General features: G+C 42.2%; 1 protein-coding gene across 7 annotated transcripts in view; it reads left to right on the top strand.

The window, feature by feature from the left end:
• Positions 1-23,813, top strand: part of JADE1 (jade family PHD finger 1) — an 88,583-nt gene that overhangs the window by 46,733 nt on the left and 18,037 nt on the right. For all 7 annotated transcript variants that reach the window (XM_027857549.1, XM_027857552.1, XM_027857548.1 and 4 more), the window contains 4 exons: positions 5,159-5,346; positions 9,355-9,566; positions 17,022-17,189; positions 18,697-18,813. In XM_027857549.1, coding sequence (XP_027713350.1) covers positions 5,159-5,346; positions 9,355-9,566; positions 17,022-17,189; positions 18,697-18,813 — 685 coding nt within the window. The remainder of the gene's footprint in view (positions 1-5,158; positions 5,347-9,354; positions 9,567-17,021; positions 17,190-18,696; positions 18,814-23,813) is intronic.

The following is a 23,813-nucleotide window of genomic DNA, read 5'->3' as shown; positions in this document are numbered from 1 at the left end:
TCTTCATCTTCATTTCAATTTGTGCCAGACAGGAGAGATGTAGTGGCCAATGAAGTGGCCTCAGATCCAAGCAAACCTAGGTTCTTGTCTTGTCTTTGACACATACTGGCTTTGTGATGGGGCCAAAGATCTCTCAATGCCTTAGGCAGATCTCTGAGACTTGTAAATTGCAGTGAAGTGGCTGACCAGCCTGGTTGGAGGGAGGGCCTTATCCCTAGCTTTCTGTACCAATCTCTGCCCTCAGGGAACGTACATTCTTTCAGTTGCTTGCAGTGTTGTAGAGTGGAAAGAGCACTAAATTTGGAGACAGAACCTGGTTTTCAATCTCTGCTCTGTGTTTTTCTTACCTGTGTGATCTTGGGCAAACCATTTGGTACTTAGTTCTTTATTAAATGAAGGGACTGTAATGGAGGATCTCTGAGGTCATTTTCAGGTCTATCTAAATTTATGTTCCTATATTCCATTGCTGATTTTCTTTCTAGGGTGGGAATGTGAAGGTCCTTGGCGGGGAGGATATTTCAGGAATGGAAGACAATCTAGTTTTCATGTCTGATATGGGGGATCTCTTTGATTCCTGCTCTGGTTTGCTCTACCTTCAGAGGTAGACAGATGTGAGAAAGCCTGAGGGATTGGTGTGGGAGGTGGAGAGGAGAGAACCTGGGTATGAAAGAAAAGTTATTTGTTAAGTTCACCTATTAATGATAATAACAAGGTAAAACCTTAACACACTGGTTCTTTGGCTTACTTATTCATACATTCATTACCCATTTAAGTGGAGATTCAAACTCTCTGACTCATTCTCCAAAGAGGAATGGTACCAATTTGGCCATTGGCTTTCTGTCTCTTCTTTAAAAAAAAATTTTTTTTGAGGCATTTGGGGTTAAGCGACTTATCCAGGGTCCCACAGCTAGTAATTGTCTGAGGCCATATTTGAACTCAGGTCCTCCTGATTCCAGGCCAGTTCCTCTGTCCACTGCACAATCTAGATGCCCTCCCCTCCCCATCTTATGTTTTGACTGGGAGAATCTAGAAGATCATAGATCTAAGGATGGAAGGAAGCTGAGAAGCCATTGAATCAATGCCCCTCATTTTACACATGAGTAAATTCATCCAGAGGTAAAGTGACTTGTTCAAAGTCATATAGCTAGTAAATGGCAGAGCTGCAATTTGAAGCCAGGTCCTTTGAATGCAAGTCTAGGGTTGCTTCCTTAGTACCACACTGTCCCTGATGAGGGAAGGACCTCTCGCCTGCTGCTCAGTAAGTGCTTGGTTTCTCTACTGAGATTGTTAGTTGGCCTCCTGCCTCATGATATGGATACTTAATTGGGCCTTGACCTCATAGCTCCTTATTGCCTTCCTGTGATCTTCAGCCCTACTCCACAGTTGTGGCCCTCAGGGTGGCACACCTGAGACTTGGCCCTTCCTAGAAGATGGCTCCACTTCGAAGGTTCTGGAAATTCTTGAACTCTAAGATCAGTCTTTCTCTTGTCCACCACTTCCCTCCTGTCTTATGCTTTACCTTGTCATGACCTCTGGGTAAAGGAAACTACTGTTGTGTAGGGGGATTTGTGAGACTGTTTGATCTTGAAAAGGGGTTCTCTTCAGCTTGGACTTTGAGGCTGTTTGTTCAGCTGAGGTAAAGCTCAGCTCAGGTGCCATCTCTTCCTTGAGGCCTTCCTTATCGCTAGGTGGTAGCCCTTTCTCCTGGATTCCCAGCTCTTCTTTATGTGCTGTCTTTCCTGCATTGGAATGTAAGCTTCTTGAGTGCAGGGATTGACTTACTTGCTTGAAGTATCCCTAGCACTTAGCACAGTGCCTGGCACATATTAAGTGTTTAATAATCTCTCTCTCTCTCTTTCTCTGTGTCTCTCTGTCTCTGCCTCTCTCTGATTCCCTAGCCTCCTGTCTCTCTTTGTCCCCTCCATAACCCTTCCCCTCAAAAGTGAATATTCTCAAATTTTCTCAAAACATTTTTCTGGGGACCTTTCTTTCCTTCTTATCAAGAACACCTTTGCTTTGCACTTTCTTGCGTACAGTTTCTTAAATTCCCTTTTAGATTGTAAGCACCTTGAGGATAAAGACTTGTTTTTTGATGTTGTAGGCTCATTTTCAGGGTCTCTTGTGTTGCTTTCCGGAAAGTGGGTACTTTCTTAATCATGTTTCCTGGTCCTGTCTCCCTCAACCCCCACTCCTCACCCCTCCTGAAAATACACCTGGAGTGAAGGGTTTCAATCTTGGATTACTTGGGCTCAATGTGGAGAGAGTTGAATGGGTTGCAGTTAAGCCCCCTTGAGGTTATACACACATCTCTAAGACCACAGAGCTGCTAAAGTAGATCTTATTACCTTCTGTTAGGCTATTTAAAAGGGTAAACAGGAAGAGTTGGGTCCCCTCTGAGGGACTTGCAGTCTAGAATCTTAAAAGAGGACTAGAAAGCAAAGCCTTTGGTGATCACTCCCGCCTCAGGTTTCTCATCTTTCTGGGCAGTAGAAAATAGGCGTATGTATCACCTAAATACCTCCCACCTAAACAAGTGCCTAGCCAGGTGTTCAGTGCCCAAGTTTAGGAATCATTGGCTGAGGATCATCTTTTTCTTTGTTTGTTTGTTTGTTTATTTGTTTTTAATCTAATTTTGAGCAGGAGTCTGGAAAAAGATAACATAGTTTTAGGACACAGAGGGTAGAAATGCTTAGGCTGAGTGTTTTATCTAAACTTTTAGTAGTAGAGTTTTTCTGTTTGACTGCAGCGGGAAGAACCAAGAGCAATGTATGGAAGCTGAAAAGAGGTAATTATATAAGCTTTATATCGGGCAAAATGTTGTAATGATTAGCAATATTTAAAAGTCAGGTGAGCTGCCATGGGAGGTACTGAGGTTCCTTCCTTACTGGAAATATTCAAACTACCAGTTGGATAGGTTGTAGTAGGGATTCTTTTTCTTGTATAGGTTGGACTACATGGTTTCTGAGGTCCATTCCAACACCAAACTTCTGTCATTCTGTGTTTCTGAAATATATCCCTCTAGTTTAGCCATCTCACAATATGATGTATATAAAACCTCTTGCTCCGTGAACTTGGGTATTGTTAGCATTGGTGGAAATATATCCACAGGATATTTTGGGCAGCTTGGAGGCATTCATTCAAACTGCTAAAAATGGATCAGCTAAGGATCATAAATTTGGAGCTGCAAGAGATTGTAGAGATCCTCTAGTCCAGTCTTCCCTTCCCTGACCCCCAGACCCCCCCCCAGTCCCATGTAATAGATGACAAAATTGAGGTGGTGGAGGGAAGTGGAAAGACAACTACTTTTGGAATTAGAAGGTTTGCCTTCAATTTCTACTCCCTCTTTTTGTGATATTAGGCAAATCTCTTAACTTTTCTGGTTTCAGTTTACTTATCTGTAAAATGGTGGTCTCTTACATCTCTTCTAACTTTCAGTCTAAGATCTCATGGTCTGGAGAGCATAAGTGACTTTGAAGACCACATTCAGCAATCTTTTAGAGACTTTGGCTTTTGTTTGGACTCCAGTTGGGTCTAACTCATCAACTTCGTGCCTTCTCTTAGGAATGTTCTGGAGTCATTTCCAGCCGTTGAAGAGATCTGCCTTTCTTCCCAACAAACATTTATTGGGAATCCAATATGTGTGTGGGACTTTCTGATTCAGTAAAGGCAGGTTCCATCTTAAAGATGAGAGGAGCTCACATCTTTGTCCTTCAGGGCTTCCTAAATGAGATTTTGCCATTTCTCTAGTACTTGACTTGATCGTGTCATATTGCCAAGTACAAATTACTGGGATGTACCCAGTTGTTTTTTTTCCCCATCAGAGTTGCCAGTTTCTTTCTTCTGGTTTCCCAGTGTTCTTCCTTGTTTTTGTAACTTTTATCCTTTGAACTCATCGCCTGTGCCAGGCTGTTGCAGCTTTCTGCACCATTCCCAAAAATCTGGTGTCCTACTTAGTAAGACAGACTTGTTCTAATGAATCCTGACAGGGACAGGCATGATTAATAAGAATTAGTTTAGATTTCCCTTTGATCTTTTGAAACTCAGATTTCAGAGTTTCTCTGAAGATGTGGTGGAATTGTAGCTGCTGCTTTAGGGATGTGGGAAGGGGGTGGGCTGAGAAGAAGGTGGAAAGAAGGGGAGGTACAGGGGGAGGCACTAGAGCCACTGGTAATGTCATAGCCAGGCAGAGGAGGAGTCTCTTAGCCCTTGTTTCTGCATGCCTCTGTTTGTGGTTTGGAAAACTCAACTACCTCTGATGTTGGTTTTTTTTGGTCCAGACTGGTAGTATCATTGTAGTAGTAGTAGTAGTAGTAGTGGTGGTAGTAGTGGTAATAGTAATGGTGGGGGTGGTGGTAGTAATAGTAGTAGTGGTAGCAGCCGCAGCATTAGTAGTAGCAACAAACATTCATTCAGTGCTTTACAACATCACTAGTGTGCTTTTAAAAAGCTTGCTAAACATTTTAGGTACATTATCTCATTTGAACTTGTTAACCTCTCTTTGGGGTGAATGCTATTACTTTATCCGTATTAACAGATGAGGAAACTGAGACTCAGAGAAGCTAAGTTACTTGCTCAGGGTCACATATCTAATAAGTATTTGAGGTGGGATTCAAAGCCAGGTTTTCCTGACTCCCGTTCTGTTCCATCCACTCACTACTCTGTGCTTCTGGTGTGGAAACTCCCTCACCAGGGAACCAGGAAGTTCAGCAATCACCTGTAATTACAGTGTGAAAGGAATTGCTTGGGGGCACTGAGAGGCTCTGTGACTTTTCCATGGTCACATAGTGAGTTTGTTTCAGAGGTAGGACTTGAAGCCTGTTCTGCTCGATTCGAAGGTTAGCCCTCTAGCCACTATGCCATATTGTATCTCATTCGTGCCATTAGGTATTAGAGATTCTAGCACCAGCATGTGCTAGAATGTGTGTGTGGGTGTGGGTGTGGGTGTGTGTGTGGGTGGGTGTGGGTGTGTGTTTTGGCAGCTTGTATGGTGCTAGTATGTAGGTTTCAATGTCTTGAAGAGGGCAGGTGGGGGGAGTGGGTCTTTAATGTCCTAGAAGGTATAAAAAGTAAACTTGTGTGTCTTTTAGGCTAGATCATGTTGTAGCAATAGGTAACTGCTTCCTTAGCAACTAGTTAATTTTATCTCTCTGTTTCTCAGGGTAATGTCTGAGGAGAAAGCCCTCATGTTCATCAGGCCAAGGAAATACATCCTCTCCTCGGGCTCGGAACCACCAGAATTGGGCTATGTAGACATCCGTACATTGGCAGATAGTGTGTGTCGCTATGACCTCAATGACATGGACACTGCATGGCTGGAATTGACCAATGAGGAGTTCAAGGAGATGGGTGAGACAATACGGGTTACTGCCCCCTCCCATCCCCCCACCCCCCCCAGCAGGTTTTCTCTTGACTGAAAACAAATAGGGGAATCCTTATTCTGAGAGGATAAGGGAGTGAAAAGAGCTCCTGTTGCCCACCAAATGAAGTTCAAGGTCTTTAACTTGGCAATTGAGACCTAGGACAATCTGATCGCAACTTCTTTCTCTAGCTTTGTTGTCCATGCTGCTTTTTAGGATAATAGGATCAGAAGATTATAGCTGGAATAATAGTAAAAGCTCATCATATAGGGCTTTAGGATTTGCTAAGCATTTTACTTACTCTCTCTGTTTTGAGCCTTACCACAGCTCTATAAGGTAGGCACTACAGTTATCTCCATTTTTCAGATAAGGAAACTGAGGCTCAGGGAGGAGCCCTGTGAATGACTTGCCCATGCTCACTAAGAAAATGCCAAAGGTAGGATTTGAACCTAGGTCTTCCTGACTCCAAGTCCCAAGACATGTTAAAGGCTTTTTATTCAAAAGCCCATATTTTCCAGATGAGGAAAACTGGGCCCCAGAGAGTAGAAATGATGTTTACCCAAGGTTCCAAGGTGATAGAAATACGGTTGAGCTAAGATTTGACCCTAGGTCCTCTGATTTCAAATTGAGTGCCCTTTTCCAATAAGTGTCCCACAAGGATAGAAGCAGACTGTACTTGAAATGTATACAAATTATCAATAGCTACGTGAGGGAAAAAAGGTTAAAAATCAGTAATGATTAGAGAAATGCTAATTAAAAGCCACTGTGAGATTTTCCCTTGATAACCGTCAAATGGGCAAAGGTAATAAAAGACAACAAAATTCAAAGCCAGTGCAACTGCAGTAAAACAGACAGACCTATTAATGAACCCAGCCAAACTCCTCATCTCGGGAGGCCTTTTCCCTGTATGTTTTGTGTATGTTCCTGCCTTGGTCTCTTTGCTTAGGCTCTGGTTCCCGCCTGGAATGCCCTCCTTCACTCATCTGGGTCCTACCCATTCATTCTCCAAGGAGCAGCTCACATTGTTTGTCCTCTCTAAAGTCATTTCAGAGGCCTCAGCCTATGGGGCTCTCTACCTGAGGCCCTCGTTGTGTGCCGATTCGAGGGTTAGCATGTGCTGTGGCAGGGTACTTTGAATGAGTACTGGATCTGGGGCCAGTGACCTGGGCTCAAATCCCACTGCTGGCATTTACTGGGCCATGGGCAAGTCGGCCTCTATGTTTTTCAGCTTCCCCCTCTGTAGAAATAAGTTCAACTAGATGTCCTCTAAGATCCCTCTGAAGTATAAATCCTATGATCCTTTTATTCTCGACATCAGAGACATGGGCACGAAGTTAGTAGGTTAGCTGATAGAATCCAGCCAGAGTATTTGACTCAGCACTCATTTCACCTGTTCAGAGCTCTGTCCGCTTTCATGGGCCATCTGGGTATGGCCCTTTCTTGACAGTGGGTCAGCTTTGTATGTGCCAGCTGAGGGTGCCCAGTGCCTCCTGGTGTCATTTAGGGGACCCTAGAGGACATAGAGGAAGGCTCTTTGTGCTTTTGTGAATGACTTTAAAAATACCATGTGAACTCATCAGGTTTAAACATATTGCTAAATGTTCTGGCAGAGTCATCCTTAGCACTGACCACACATGCCTAGAGACTTTCGTCTTCGCTATATTATTAGACTGCTGTAGTAAATATTAATTATAGGGAGGAGGTTTATGCTTTCAAAGCCAAGTGTCTTGAAAACTCAGGAAGAACTTGGATCTGAAATGCCTTTCCCATGTTGAAATAGGGTGTGAGAAGATGGACTGGGCCAGAGGCACTGTAAACACAAACTGCTAAATAGTTTGTTTGAGGCTCATGATGCTTCTCCTTCTGCTTTTCTTCCTTCAAAATATTGAGCTGCTGAAGTCAGATGGGTGTTCTGAGATCTGTGTGATAACAATAGCCCTGGATTTGACACACAGGTCTGTGCGCATATCTGAGGAGACTGTCATTGAATTTCCTGTTGAGGCCAGCCCTGGGTTTTTCACTTTTTGGAATACTTATGTCAATAATCTAGCATCAGAGCCTGGTGGAATGTTTGCTTCTGGAACGATTTTGGGATTTGAAAGCTGTATTGGGGGCTAATCGGAATCCTCAGTGTCTTAAAAGTAATTGTAATTCACACTATTGTATAGCACTTGGAGGGATATAAACTTCTTTCCCCAATGATTACCATACCCATTTTGCAGATGAAGAAACAGGTTCAGAGAGGGAATGTGATTGATTAATTGTAAGATCCTGAATATGAGCTCAGGCTGATTCAAGTCAACAAACTATCTCTTAAGCACCTACTATATGCCAGGGCATTTTGCTAAATGCTGGGTATACAAAGAAAAACAAAAAAATAAACAACCAAAACTGTCCCTGCTCTCAGGGAGCTCACCATCACACAGGGGAGACAATGTTCAAACAGCTATGTACGAACAAAATATGTGCAAGATAGATTGGAGATAATGAACAGAGGGAGGGTACTGGCATTAAGGGGGCATGGGGAAAGGCTTCTTGTAGAAGATGGGATTTTGAGAGGGATGGGGCAGAGGGACAGACAGTGAGAATGCCCTGAGTTGGGATATGGAATGTCTTGTGTGAGGAAGAGTGAGGGAGAGATTGTCACTGGATGAAAGACGACATGGAGGCTGGAAGGACAGGAATGAAGTAGGTTATAATGAGCTTTAAAAGCCAAGCACAGCATTTGATTTTTGATTCTGGAGGTAATAGGGAGCCACTGGAATTGACCGAATATCAGAAGGACAGATCCAGCGTGCTTTTACTATACCATGATACCTGCGGTAGTGACCCAGGTGCTGTATTTGGAGTCCAAAGGAACTGTGTTCAGTAGTCCCTCTGACACGCACTGACTGTGTGATTACATGAGGCAGCATATATAAAGCACTTGGCAACCTTAAAGGGCTCTATAATTGCTAGCTATCATTATGATTATCATGAGTAAGTCACCTAACCCCTCTGAATTTCAGTTTTCTTATCTTTAAAATGGGGATAATTACACCCAAAATGCCCACCTGGAAGGCTTGTTAAGAGGCTGTAAGATAATCCTTGTTTTGCAAACCTTGAAGTGTTTGATAAAATCATATCCAGCCTCAGACACCTACTGTCTCTGTAACCCTGGGCAAGTCATTTAACCTTTTAGTTAAGTGACCTTAGTTTCCTCAGCTATAAAGTGGGGCTAATAATAGCACCTGCCTTGCAAGGTTGTTGTGAGGATCAAATGAGATAAATATTTACAAGAAGTTCTTAGCACAGTGCCTGGCACGTAGTAGGTACTCTATAAATTCTAGCTATCCTCATTATTATTGCATTGCAGTCATTAGCATTAGTAGAAGTGGTGTATTCACAAAGAATGCACCTCCAAAGATCTCTGCCTTTTATTGCTTCTGGGTCATGTGTCATGTGCACTTGTGGGGTTCAGCTCTCCAACATCTAGAGGCTGAGGGGCCTTCAGTCACAGAATCACAAGTTCAGAGCGGGAAGAGACCTTCCAAAGCTGCCAGTGCAGCCAAGTTCACACAGGTGTTAAGTGAACCAGAGTCAAGTGACTTCAAATCCATTGCTCTTTCTTCTGTACCATGATGACTCCTGGTCAGTCAGTGAAATATTCAGCATAGACTGTGATAGGGGAATGCAAAGATAGGGGCTGTGGAGGCACTACTCCCACAGAGCTTACATTTGAGCTGCAAGCAAGAATAATTTTTACCAATTATTATTGTTTCTTTTCACATTTACTCTGCTGGGTCTTCATGGTCTGCTCCATCTTACATTTCTTCACTTGGTATGACATTTCCCCTCCAGACGCAAGAAAACAGCCTACCGGTCAGAGGCACTCTATGAATGCCTGACTTTGGAAATCAGTCCCTTGACTCTGTGGCAAAGGGCAGCGTTGTTCTTCGGGGGACCCTCCGGATGGTGCGGTGTCTTTACGTCTGGATCTCTTTTGTTTCTCCCTCAGGAATGCCAGAGCTAGATGAGTACACCATGGAGAGGGTCCTGGAGGAGTTTGAGCAGCGATGCTATGACAACATGAACCATGCCATTGAGACTGAAGAAGGGCTTGGGATTGAGTATGATGAGGATGTTGTTTGTGATGTCTGCCAGTCTCCAGATGGGGAAGATGGCAATGAAATGGTTTTCTGCGACAAATGCAACATCTGTGTGCACCAGGTACATGGCTGGGGTAACCCAGAAGCCATCTGGGGCAGTGGGCCCATCTCCTCGATTATGAGTGTGACCTCTTCTCTCCAGATTTGGGGAGGTTGAGTATATCTCTCTGTAAATAGTGCTTTGAGGTGATGGTGACCATCCACTTCTGTTCACTCACCTTACAGAGCAGCGGCATCAAACAGCCCCCTATATCAGGATCCCTGCTTAGAAAACCACAAGTGGTAAACATTTCCCAATTATGTTTTGATCTGGTTTGGGCAGCTTCAAGTTTAACATCTCCCCTGTAGAGGATGTGCTGCTGTCATGAAGTTTGGTGACTTGGCTAGGGGAAATGGCCTTTGCCCTTTCATTTTTATTCACATTAGTTCTAGGGTGTTTTTTTTTGTTTTTTTTTTTTGGTAAAGAGAAAACCTGGGGGGTGGGACTGTTGCCTGACTGTCCCTGACATGTGAGCTGATGAAGTGCCTGGTGTTTGCAAAGACCTTTAAAAGGATTTCTTTTTGTTAGACTCCTCCTCTATGGATCTCCATTGTATCTCTTTAATACATTAGTCATGTGTATTATAGCCATCTCTGTTTCTGTCTCGTCCCCCTGTTAGATTGTAAGCTCCAGGAGGACAGAGATAATGTCTTCATATATGAACTTTGTATCTCCTCTAATACCTGGCATTCATGCATGCATGTATTCAGCAAATACTTCATTATTATGCACCTGCCGTGTGCAGAGCTCTCCTAGTCAAAGAAGGGGTACCTAGTTTAAGCAAGACACAATCCCCTGACCTCATGTAACAAATACAGATAATGGTAATGGCAACATTCTACAACAGGGCATTAGAAAGCTGCAAAATGTTTTGTGAGGTCTGAGGAAGAAGACTGTTACTGACAGGGTAGGTCAAGGAGGGCTTCATGGAAGAGGTGGCATCTGAGTTGGGCTTTAAGGGAAAGAGGCAAAGAGAAAGGAGGGCATTCTAGGCATAAGGAAGAGTTCAAGGAAAGGTACAGGTAGAAGGATGTAAGATACCTTCATTTGACAGAATAGCCCAGTTTGGCTGTAGTGTGTAATATGTAGAAGAGAGTAATACTGTACTGGGGCTCGATCTGTCATCATATGTATGCATCTTCGTGTTGGGAACGTCCCTCTCCCAATGGAGGTTGACACCTTCTTTGCAACCTGCATCTTTACAGAATTGTCGAGGGCAAAGAGAGAATAAGTGACTTGCCCCAGGTCGCATAGTGTATATTAAAGGCAGGACTTGAACCCAGACCTTTCTGGCTTCAGGGCCAGCTTTTTAGTTGTTACACCATTGCTCACAGAATTACAGATTTAGAACTGGAATGGACCTGAAGGGTTATCTGATCCAGCTCCCACCATTTACGGATAAGGAAACTGAGTCCCAAAGAGCTAAAATGATTTGCTAGAAGTCGTTCACTTGAAAGCCAGGATTTGTTCTCCAATCCTCTGGTGGCAGATCTAGTGTTCTTTCCACAGCACCTTACTACTTCTGCTAAATATGAGATAAAACTCAGAAGGGAGGAAGTCATATTGTAGAGACCCTGAAACAACACACAGAAGAATTTGACCTTTTTTTGGGAGGTAATAGGGAGCCTTTGAAGATGTTTGAGTAACGTGAATGAATGAACGAAGCATTTATTAAGTGCTTTACTTTATGCGAAGCACTTGGCCGTGCACTGGGGATACAGATAGAAAAGTAAGACAGTTCCTGCCCTCAAATAACTTACATTCTAATGAGAGAGACAACACAGAAGGAAGATTTCAGCTTCAAGTCACATGGAAAGATCCCATGGTTGCTCACCTGAAGGAGAACATAAAGGGTACTTTTTCTTAGAAAGGCAAGCGAAGGGACACCCTGTTCTAGAATGGGCACTTGTTACCAACTGTCTTGAGTCATGAAGTATCAGTTATGTCTCATAGGAGGAGAAGGAGCTCCATGATCACTTGGGGTTGGTAGCATCTAATAATCCCTCAGGCTTTAGGACTGATCAACTCAATGACCAAGTAGTATAGTAGTCATCCCCATTCCCTGCCTCCCCTATCCGTCTGTCTGTCTCCCTCTCTTTCTCTCTCCCTCTCTTTCTCCCTCCCCCTTCTTCTCTCTCTCCCTTTCTCTCTCTCTCCCCTTTCTTTTCCTCTCCCTCTTTCCCTGTCTCTCTCTCCTTTCCCCTTTCTATCTCTTTTTCTCTCTCTTCCTCCTTTCTCCCTCTCTCCTCCCTAACTCTCTCTCTCTCTGTGTCTCTCCCCCCTCCCTCTCTTCCCTCTTTCCTTTCCCCCTTCCCTCCCTTCTCCACATTTTGTCTCCCTTGAAAATTAGTTTTTCTTTTCTTATTGTTTTTAACCATACCAGTGGGAAGAGAATAGAGTTACATAATTTGGATGTGTGTAGAAACATGTGCTTGGAATACTTCTCAAACACTGATTACTGAACAGAGCAGTCTGAGGTCTAAGTTTAGAGTGACCATGTTGATATTATCCCAAACTGTTATCTTAAAACATCTCACAAGGCAAGCCTAACATGGGGATCCTTTTTTGGGGTATGAGTTCCATGGAAGAAAAATAAACTGTACTCTCTGCTCTAGATGGTTTGGCTTGGAGTTTTTAAACTTGGGGGGAAGACAGGATGGCTGGCTGACCTGTGATTTCATCTGTGATGGGGATCTCCTGCTATGGAAACTTTCTCCATTGATGCAAATCAGCAGCTTGGCTTCGGTTTATAGTCTTGGAGAGTTGTCTTCTTATCAGTGATATTTATTGCTTTAAGTTAACCTCTGACATTGGCCCTTTATCTAATTATCATCTGCCTTCTGATCTTGACCAAAAGCCCGGAGAACAGTGTGCCTTCCTTTCAGCCTGCTGCTGCCTGTCTCAGGAGGCAATACATGACAGTGCAGGAAAAATAAAACGGGGAGGGACCAAATTATTTTGTAAGTGAAGAATAAGATTCCTAGAGAAGTCAAGGGGCAGGCCCAGTGTCTCAGTGCTAGTTAGCAGCAGAGACAGGACTAGAAAGTCTCTAGCCCTGGGTTCAAGTCTAGACTTGGTTACTTACATAAGACATGGTTCACTTACCTTTCTCAGCTTCAGTCTCCTGCCCTGTAAGATAAGCAAGCTAAGACTTATAGTAACTGCTGGATCAGTGCTGTTAAAATCAAATGAGTGCTTTGAGAACCATACAACATTATAGAAATATAAAGCAGTGTGGTGCAGAGGGAAAGAAGTTTAGATTTGCCATTAAAAGGTCTTGAGCTCACATCCTTGCTTGAGGACTATCTGAGTAACCCTAGGCATGTCACTTTATCCCCACTGGGCCTCAGTTTTCTCACCTGTAAAATGAGGGCATTGGGCTCAGTGATCTCTAAGGCCCCTTCCATCACTAATGTCCTGTGTGGTTTTGTAAGACTTAGTTTTGTGACACTTTCCCAGCTTCTGAGGTTGACATAATGGAACAGATAGATTTTAGAGCCAGAACAGGACCTCTGGAGGTTTAGTCAAACCTCCTTAGGTCAAAATTTGGAAAGCAACTTAGCCATGGTCAAATAAGCAGTGATGTTTTTTCCCCCTGTCCTTTGTTAGTGTTCTGCATTTAGCAAGATGCTTTTCTGTCCATGATCTCAGTATTCCAAGAAGCCTAGGAGATAGGTTGTGCAATAATTGTTACTCCCATTTTACAGGTGAGGAATTTGAGTTTACATGAGTGTACATAGCTAATTGGTGGCAGAGTCTGGCCTAGAAGCCAAGTCATAGGAAGATAGCTTGGTTTTAAACCTATCTTTTGGTCTCACTGGGCATGCTCCCTCTCCCCACCCCCCACATTCTGTGAGCTAGACATGACCTTTTCTCTGTTCCTCACTTTGTTACTCTGTCTCCTGCCCCTGTCCCTTGCACCTGGAATGCTTTCCCTGGTCACCTGCACTTTATGGAATCCCTCCCTTCCTTCCAAATGAAGCTCAAGCACAGATTTAGCTATGAAGCTGTTCTGACTTCCTGTCGGTAGAAGCTTTCCCAAACCACCCTCTAGTTAGCTACTTTATATGTGTTTGTATTTATGCTCTTGATATTTATTCTGCATATATTTATACATGTAATTGTCTTCCCTGTGGGACATAAGTCCCTTGTGAATATGGATTCTTTCATTTTGTGTGTGTGTGTGTGTACATATATAATACAAGTATATACATATATATACGTGTGTGTCTAGGTGTATATGCATATGTGTAGAAACAGATCTCTATATTTACCTATCATCTAACTGTCTATTATGTCTATCATCTATCAATCATTTATCTATTATTCATCTTATTTATCTATCTAGCTGTAATTTATCATCAATCAGTTACCTATCTCCTTATCTATCTAATCTATTTGTTCCCATCAGCTAGTATTGTGACTGGCACATAGTAGGCATAATAAATGTTTGTCAGTTGTTCAAGGTCACACAAATGGCAGAGTAGGAAAGCTGAGATTCAGACCCCAATTCCCGCGTTCAGGTGTAGTGGTCTGTGCTTGTCATTTCTTCACAGGCCTCTTTTTGTCAAGGCCTTTGTGCCCTGACCCTACGGTGTGCTTTATCTAATTTATTTTCAAGAGACTCAGAAGTGCTTTTCAGGTAAGAAATCATCTCTTGAAATGTGATCATCCACCTGGCTCTTCAAGTAGACACTAAGCCTGCTTTTATTCTTTGTACCCATCACCTTGAACTTCTCTCCTTGCCTTTCAGTACGTCTGACCTTTCCCCACGGGCTCCGCAGGCCACACAGACTTGGTGCCGTGGCCTTAGCTGTCCTTGTCTGAGCTAGATTTCATTCTCCTTTGCCTCATGCACTTCTCATCACTGCCGCTCATCACTTTACTTTTCATAGCTGAGCTCTTCAGATTTTATCATGGCTGTTTGTTTTTCTTCCAAAGACCTGGAACTGTGTCACTGTTACTCCTGACATAGTTTCCAGATAAAGTTCAAATTAAACTGTTGTTTAAGACCTGGAAGAGCCTCGTGGTCTTTTCTCTCCTGTGCCACATGTTTTACTTTGGCCTGGCCTTTATTTCTTCACCATAGTCTTTATTAATTTAGCCTTTAACATCTGCAGCTTCTGTAATTTTTTTTTAATCTCTTATCCATTACTCATTTGTTTTTGAATCCCAGGAAAAGAGCTAACATTTTCTCCTTGTCTGCAGGTTCTCACTTTTTGGGTCCCCCGTGGTAGTTTGGGACTGGTGTTGTATGGTTACGTAGGCTCATTTTAGATCTGATCCAAACCAGCAATTAATTATTATGTGCCTACTGTGTACCAGGAACTATGTTGAGCTGTAGGTATAGGCATTTTTAAAAAACATATAGTTCCTGTCTTTAAGGAAGTAACATTCTGTTGGGGGCATAGAACATTTAAACAGATACGTGTGTGTCTATGTACAGGGGTGGGGAGCTAGCCTCGAGGCTGAAGGTTCTGCACCCCTGGTTGGGACACACACACACACACACTCACACACACACACACTCACACACACACACACACACACACACACACAATGAGGAGGAAGAAGAAATCAGTAATTAATGGGATCAATAAATTCTTCTCATAGGAGTAGAGAGGAAACTAAAGATTCACAGGGGCTAATGAGAAAGGAGTGATTTCAACCAGGTATACAAGATGGCTTCAGGAAACAATTCTGAGATTGGGGAACCACAAGTAGGCTGGTTTGGCTAAAACACAGTGTCTGCATCTATAGGAGTGTGCTAGTTAGTGTTTAACAAGCAGCTCTGCCCCTGTACCTCACCAGTAAAGCAGCAGGGAAATTTTTCTTTTCCATCCTGAGTTTGGAGAATACTATGAGTTCCTGTTGCCAAATATTTTGTCACTGTGGGGCTGCTAAGCCCCGGAGTAGGCCAACCTAATCCTCATCCTTACTAGCTCTTTTACCCTTTTCCTGGTCTTGAAGTGCAGTGTTCAAGAAAGATTTCCTTACTCAGAGGCAAGCTCTACTTACTGATGAGTTCCTGGCATTCAAAGGGAAAATGAAGATCTTATGACTTTTTTTCTTTCTTTCTTCCTTTCTTCCTTTCTTCCTTTCCTCCTTTCTTCCTTTCTTCCTTCCTTCCTTTCTTCCTTCCTTCCTTTCTTTCTTTCTTTCTTTCTTTCTTTCTTTCTTTCTTTCTTTCTTTCTTTCTTTCTTTCTTTCTTTCTTGCTTTCCTTCCTTCCTTCCTTCCTTTCTTTCTTTCTCTTTCTCTTCCTTCCTTCCTTCCTTCCTTCCTTCCTTCGTTTCTTTCTCATCAAGAACTTAACTAACGTCAGTAAATGTGAACATTTCCACATACAAAGCTCAAAAAGGAATGCATATGAAACCACATACCTATTACCTACAGTTTTTTAAAGCATATATTGAGAGGACTATATTAAGAAGTATAAAATATATTTTAAAGTATATGTTGAATAATATATATTAAAATTTAACTTAGGGGTACCACCACTGCCCTGTTTGTCTGTGTCTCCTTCTGAGTTATGCTTTTCTGTGTATTTTTATGTTTTACTATTTTCTTTTTTGGGAGGTGTCACTGGTGTTATACCTCTCTTCTCCCCCAAAAAAGCCCCATAACTAATCCCCCCCTTTAAAAACCATACTGGCTAAGCTGTCAGATGTGTGTCTCATTCTGCACCTTTAATCCATCACCTGTCAGGAAGTGGATTGTATACTTCATCATCAGTCTTCTGGATTTGTGACTGGTCATTGCATTGATCATTGTTCTTAAGTCTTTCAAAGAAATTGTTTTTCTTTCTGGTGTTGTAGTCCTTGTAGAAGCAATAGTTATTGTAACTATTGCTGTAGTTTTGCTCCCTTCTCTTTGCATCAGGATACAGGTGATTCTGAATCTCTGAATCTCTCTTTTGTCATTTCCTGTGGCACAATGACATTCCATTCTATTTCTTTACCACCATATGTTTAGCCATTCCTCAACTGATGGGAACTCACTTTGTTTCCAGTTCTTTGCTACAACAAAAAATGTTCTTCTCTAAATATTTTTGTTATGGATGAGACCTATTGCTCTGTCTTTGACATTTTGGGATATACATATGCTGAATAGTGGTATTGCCTGAATTGTGATATTCTTTTTTACAAGAGGATGGAAAGAAGGATCTCTCCTTATCACCTGGCCACATTCCAGTTTGGTAAATGGAGTTTGCTATGGTTGGTTTTAGGTCACTTATTTCTGTTTTCTGATTGCTTACCTTGGATACACCTTTTTTTCTTAGACACTTGAGGTGTAACATTGTGGTGTTTCCCCTAAAGAAGGGAAGGAGTTCACATAATGGAGGGAAGATGTTGAGGGTGGTTACTTTTAAATCCCTTCCAGGGATCCTCTAAGTTAGTAGGAGCAATGGGAAAAAGAAAGATCACACTTGCTACTTCTTTGTTTTTCTCTTTGGGGATGGTGTGGGGGAATGCAGGCATGTTATGGAATCCTGAAGGTGCCTGAAGGCAGCTGGCTGTGCCGGACGTGTGCTCTGGGGGTGCAACCAAAATGTCTGCTGTGTCCAAAGAAAGGTGGAGCCATGAAGCCAACCCGAAGCGGAACCAAGTGGGTCCACGTCAGCTGTGCTCTGTGGATACCAGAGGTAGGCAGGGTGTGTGGAAATCCTGCTTCTCAAGAGGTCATGATAGAGAGCTGCCTTCCCTCCCAGCAGAGAGTTGTCCCTTTTCAGAAGCCTGAGCAGTCTTACAAATAGATGCAGAGTCATTTTATCTTGATCTTTTTTTCTCTTTTCCTTCCTTCCTTCCTTCCTTCCTTCCTTCCTTCCTTCCTGTAGAACTTTGTTCATCTTCTTTCACATCTTATCTTGTCATAGCATCTGATTACCATGAGTAATCAGCAGCCTGGGGACATACCACTGTGCCAGGGCTGAACAAGACCTGGCTTGTGATTTTATTTACATTTTTATACCTCCAGTCTTTTTTTCTCAGGCCTGGTTTAATTGATTTCAGGCATTGAACTTGGGACAACTTAATATGCTGACTTTGAGTCTGGCCTCTGTGATTTAAATTTCTGATTTTGGGGGGGATTTTATTGAAGGAAGGTCTAGGGGCATGACAGAAAATGATGCTGAAAAAGGGAACTGATTTTTTCGTTCTCAGTAGCACCAGAGACAGGTCATTTTGACTTAAGTGGGGATATTGTTTGACCCATGGAGAGGACAATGACGACTGTGCCTCACACCTGGAATTCTTAACCTGGGGTCCATGGAGTTCTTTTTTTAAAAAAAAAAAATTTTTTATAAGTCTGTTTCATTGGTTTATGACTGGTTTCACCTAAGGGTAAGTATAATTGGTTTCCTTTGTGCATTTGTGTATTTTATTTTATGCATTTATAAAAGGGGTTCATAAGTTTCACCAGCTTGAAGGGTTCCATGACACAAAAAGATTTAGAAGAACCCCTGGCTCAGATTGTTTTGTGTTCCCCACAGTGCCTGGCACAGTGCTTCATCCCCGGCAGATGTTTGACAGATATTTGTTGAATAAAATAATGGAAATTAATTTCATTCATGAGACAGATATTAGACTAAAAATATAGTTTATAGTCTTAACGTCTCATTCCTAGAAAAGTTTTGGAAACATTCGTAAATAGTTGTTCAGTCAGTAGCCCTCTCTTATGAGGCTGGAGAGGTGATTGATGGCATGGTCTCTATTTTATGTGATCATAAGCAGCTCACTATTGTGACATCAGGCATCCAGGTGAATACTGGAAAAGTACAGCTGGGTATTTCCAAATATCTGCATGTTTGCCCTCATGTTGATAAAACACCTCAGTGTTTGGATTATTCAGATTTTATCCAGGTATTTGGCATGATGTAACTTTGGGTCAAGTGGGAGCAAAGAGGCTGTGGTGGAACTGGGTACTGCTTATTCACTGAGCATAGATGGTAGATCAGAGGAAGAAGGATGTCTCTGAGATGCCGTGTTCTCTTTGCAGCTGTAGTCTGGCATCCGGGATTAGGATATTTACTCTGTGCACTTCACAGAGTGGTTATGAGGACCCAATAAGATAATGTACAGAGAAGCATTTTGTAACCTTTAACACATGTGCCCTTGTGTCCATGCCCCTTTCCTCTCCAATCTTGCCTTTAGGTGAGCATTGGCAGCCCGGAGAAGATGGAGCCCATCACGAAGGTGTCTCACATCCCCAGCAGTCGGTGGGCCCTGGTGTGCAGTCTCTGCAATGAGAAGATTGGGGCCTCTATACAGGTAGTTATCTACTGGCAAATGACTTCTTCCTTTACCTGTCTGCATGTGCTAGAAAATGTCATGAAGAAGGAAGTGCCACTGGTGTAGTGGCCTGGACATGGCACATGTATTTTTATGTGTGTGATTGATCCTCACTTCATGTCTCTGTGACTTTAAATGTGGCCTAGTTTATGTAGACCACCCTCATGCAGGGCTAGAATTATTATGAAGAGAAGCAGGGCACGTGAGTATCAACTGTAGAATTAACTAGTACTAATATTGAATGACTTTATGGTTTGTCTACCACCTTACCACACATTCGAACAACTAGTATTTGTAATATCTTAAATATAAGAAAGGGAGGAATTGAACCCTCTAAAACTGATTTCAAGTCAACCTCATAACCTCTATGACTTTCTTATGAGGATTAATCATAAATTTAGAGCTGGAAAGGATACTAGAGGTGATTGAGTCCAGCCCCTTTATTTTATAGATGAGGAAACGAGACTAGATAGTATCCAAGGGAACAGAAGTAATAAGAAGCAAAGCTACTCTGGTTCCACATACAACACTCCTTCCAGCTATACCAACTTAAAGCAGGACCAGATGAAAAAGCTCTGGCTTACGTGAAGAGATTACTAGGCGATACAGTTAATGTAGTGTCTGGATCATAGTAGTTGCTTAGTAAATGTTTGTTGACTCTCTGACTGGGGAAAGGCTAACCAGGGGTGGGGAACCTTCAGCCTCAAGGCCACATGTGGCCTTCTCGGTCCTTAAGTTTGGCCTTTTGACTGAATCCAGGTTTTACAGAACAAATTCTTTTATTAAGGGGATTTGTTGTGTGAAGTTTGGATTCAGTCAAAAGGGCTGCTCTTGAAGACCTAGAGGGCCACATGTGGCTTCAAGGCTGCAAGTTCCCCACCCCTGGCAGGTTATTCTTTGTGTATTTCCTGTGGCTTCTCTGTAAAAGTTTAACCCTTTGTGCAGTTGGCCTACTCTTCTTGGCTACTATTCCTTCCAAGTCAGGAGGCAGCCTCAGATTCTGTTGGCTGGTTCCATCAACCCTCAACTGTCTCTGGGAAGGGAAGGAACCTGAGCAGCCTGAAAAGTAGATCGTTTTGAACTCACTGGGGTTTGAATTTAGAATAAAGATAGCACTGAAATTTGACTGATATCTGGGAAGCAGCAGATACCATCAGCCACTCCAAGATTCTCCAGGGATGACGATGATCTGACATAGTATGGGTATAACCATCTGATGTAATCCAATAAGCACCTCTTTAGTGCCCAGAATCAACAAACATCTTACATCGCCCAGGTCAAGATGCTAGATGGCATCAGTTCTGAACTTTCAAGGGCACTTAGCATCACTGGACCTGTCAGGGCTGGCAATTTAAATCAGGTTACTTAATATCTTGATTATAGCAGCACTTTTAAATGTTATATGGCAAGAGGGGACATGAAGTTCTTTGGAGACTTTCTTGCCTCACAATATCTCTCTCTGAGGTAGATAAATTCCTGTTATTACCATCATGTTCATGTTACATAAATGTTGAAGAGCACCCCAACTCTGCAGCCCTGAGGAATTCACAGTGACAAGCTTCTGAAATTTGGAAACTGAAGCCATAAGTTCAATTTGAGCAAATAATTTCTAATCCAGTTTAATCCAACAAGTATTTATTAAGCACCTACTACACATAAGGCACTGTACTAGATTCTGGGGATATAAAGACAAAATAAAAAAAAAAAGGTTTTGCCTTGAAAAAGTTTACATTCTCTCCTCTGTTGGTGGGTAATAGCATAATGTGATCGTAGCCAGGACAAATTCCAGAAGCTGTCACATTGCGGGTAATTTCTAAGTCAGCCCAGTACATGACTTTCTATCCCTTGCACTGCAGCCAGGGTTCCCACAGAATCCAGTCCTGGCAACAGGCACGTTCCTTGGGGTGGAGCTCACCCTTTGGTTCATTAGTTCCAGCTACAATCTAGGCTCTAACTCTGCCCACCTCAGAGTCTGGGCTTTCTAAGGGCTATGAAGATGGATGTGTCTGCTTCTTTGGAAACAGCCTACCACATGATTGGTTTTACTTTTGGTGTAAAGCAGAAATGCCCTCATCATCAGCCAAGGTTGCCTGAGCACTCGCTGAGTTTATGGTACAGTGGTACATGAGATACTTGGGCTGGTTTCTGAACATCTGTCTCCTAATGGTGCCATAAAAACTAGGAGAGCTTCAACCATTGTTAGGAAGAAATTCTGCCATCAATATACATATATCGGTATATCAGGATACAGAATGATCTTGTCCTGGGGACATGGGGTAGTGGAAATTGAGATGACTTATCATTTCTTTTTCAGTTTGTTCCAAATCATTCTAGGAAATTAATAGATTTCTACTAGTAATTATTCCTTCCAGGAATCCTCACTGTCACGATTTAATAATCAATTATTTGATAAAATAATCAGCCATTCATTTAGGATCTCTCAATGGCTAATTTTATTGTGGGAGATAAATGATTGGTTTGCAGCTTGAATAAGTTAGTAGGATCCTAAGTTTAGATCTGGAAAGGATCTTAGGAAGTAGTTTGTCTGACTCCTCATTTTAGGGATGAGGAAGTGAAGACTCATTTAGATGAAAAATGATGAGGTCATACAGTGCTGGAGTTTGAACCCAAGTGCTCTGCAAAAAAAAGATAGAATCAAATTCATTATCTTGAAAGACTGGTGGTGTAGCTATGCACAAGCAAAGCTACAGATAGACTTTTTCTGGTTTTAATGTTGCATCATAGAAGGAGAGGCAGCATGGCACAGTAGAGTCGATAGGGACTTTGGAAGACATGGGTTCAAACCTCGCCCCTGACACTTGCTGTGGGACCACAAGCAAATTGTGGAGCGTCTGTGCCTCGAGCAACTCTTAAGACTTTAAAATGGTATCTTAGATGGTGGAATGAGCTCCCACACTGCACTGCTGAAATGAGGAGTCCTTGACACATTGACATATGTTGCCCCTTAGTCAAAGAAAGTACTTTTAGACAGTGACAGCTCTTATTTTTTGAAGGCAAAAGTGTCATTATTTCTCTATCATTGTAATTCTGACTTCTTTAACAGTGGCAAAATAAATAAGCTGTGAGAACAGCATGAACTCCTTCTCTCAAAATGCATATGATGCAAGTCCATTATAGATTTTTAAGAAAGGTGACTCCATGTAAGAAATTCACCTTTTCTTTTTTTGGTCTACTAAATGTTTCTGTCAACAGATCTCTTCCCTTGATTGGGGCATGAGATTCTTGATCAGATGATGCATACATAACATTGAATTGGTTGAAGGAACTGAGGATATTAGCTTGGAGATGGGAAGGTAGTAGGGAGAGGGAGAGGAGAAGGTTTGTAGCTTCAAGTGTTTGAAGGGCTGGCCTGCACAGATCAATTAGTGTTGCCCTGTTTGCTCATTGAGGGATGAACTAGGAGCAAGTGGAAATTTCAGAGGCAGATTTATATTTAATATAAGGAAAAACTTTGTAACAACTAAGACCATCCAGGTTTCATGGGCTGACTCAAGAGGTATTTCCCATCACTGGAGGTCTTCAAGGAAGACTGGATGTTGTCCATTTGTTGACTTGTTGTAGAGGGCTTTGTTAAGGTATGGTTGGGCTGGAGAGCCTCTGAGGTTCCTTTCAATTAGGAGATACTGTACAAATCTTCGAGAAAGACGGAAACAATAATCTTAAGTCTTATGTGGGAGAAGAAAAGAGACAAAGGCCCGAAGTGACCTTTAGATATTTGCCATATTTAAAGTCATCAGCCCTGTGTATCTATTAGTTAAGTGTGCACGCATGCTTGCATTTATGTAAGTAAATGTCTGTGTTCGTGCATGGCTGTATGTAAGCATGCATTTAATTATGCATGGGGGGAGGGGAGAGGCAGTAGTAAACTAATGAAAACAAAGGATATTTTTGAATTTTTTTCTTTTTTAAGGCAGTTGGGGTTAAGTGACTTGCCCAGGGGCACATAGCTATTAAGTGTCAAGTGTTTGGTCTGAGGCTGGATTTGAACTCAGGTCCTCCTGATTTCAGGGCTGGTGCTCTATCCACTGTGCCACCTAGCTGCCCCAAGAAAGGATATTTTCTACGGAGATCAGCAGATTTCCTTCTGAGACTTCTTTTCTCCATCTCTCAGCAAATCATTTCCTAGTCCAAACTTTAACTTAGAGAAGATAGTTTCATGAATTTTTTTCCTCACAATTTCTCTTCCAAATAGAGAAGATCTGATGCTGTATTTGGGGGTGGGGGAGTGTTGTTGCTATTGATCTCTTCTTTTTCTCTTCCTTCCTCTTCCCTCCTGAGGGTTTTGGGGTGGGGTGGGGAGCACATTCATTTGGAGGAGAAGAGAGGAAAAGAAAGTTTGATGGTTTTCCATATCCTTTCACATTAGATTGATTTTATTAAAAAATTTATCTCTGAAACATTTGCATCTGGAAAAGCTGTGCTGTACATTTATGTGACATCTGGATGCTGAGTCAACCTGAACAGGAAAACCCCAAGGAAAGCTCTTTGGTTTCTTTACAGAGTCCTGTATAAATATCTTGTTGCAGTTCATTTTTCTTGAAGGTTAGAGCACTTCAGTGCATAGTTTAAATCAGACATAGATAAATGCCAAATCCATTTGTTTCCACTTTTATTTCTTGTTTGGCTGAGCCCTAAGAGGGGGAGGGGCACTTTTTTTTTTTTAAACTTTTTTAATGATGCTGGCTTGGCTAGGTGTGTGTGAATGTTTCCATTGAAGCTGATTCAGCCCATTTTTTGAAACTGAGATTATTTGTAGAGAAAGTTACAGATTTATTTTAGGACACCTGCTTCAACTCTTTGTGAATGGGGGGTAGCCAAGGAAGGATTTTTGCTTCCTTTCTCTTGGGAAAAGGAAAGAAACATTATAGTCACCGAAGGAATCATGACTGGGTTTGAATCATTTCCTAAACATTAAAATGTTGGAGGGGGGTGGAGGGGGTGTGGGGGTGGTGCTGGAG

Source organism: Vombatus ursinus, unplaced genomic scaffold (genome assembly GCF_900497805.2).
Source record: "Vombatus ursinus unplaced genomic scaffold, bare-nosed wombat genome assembly UNPS02012179.1, whole genome shotgun sequence".
NCBI classification, from domain to species: domain Eukaryota; kingdom Metazoa; phylum Chordata; class Mammalia; order Diprotodontia; family Vombatidae; genus Vombatus; species Vombatus ursinus.
Note: the sequence above shows the minus strand (reverse complement) of the source record. Positions and strands in the feature narration are given on the sequence as shown.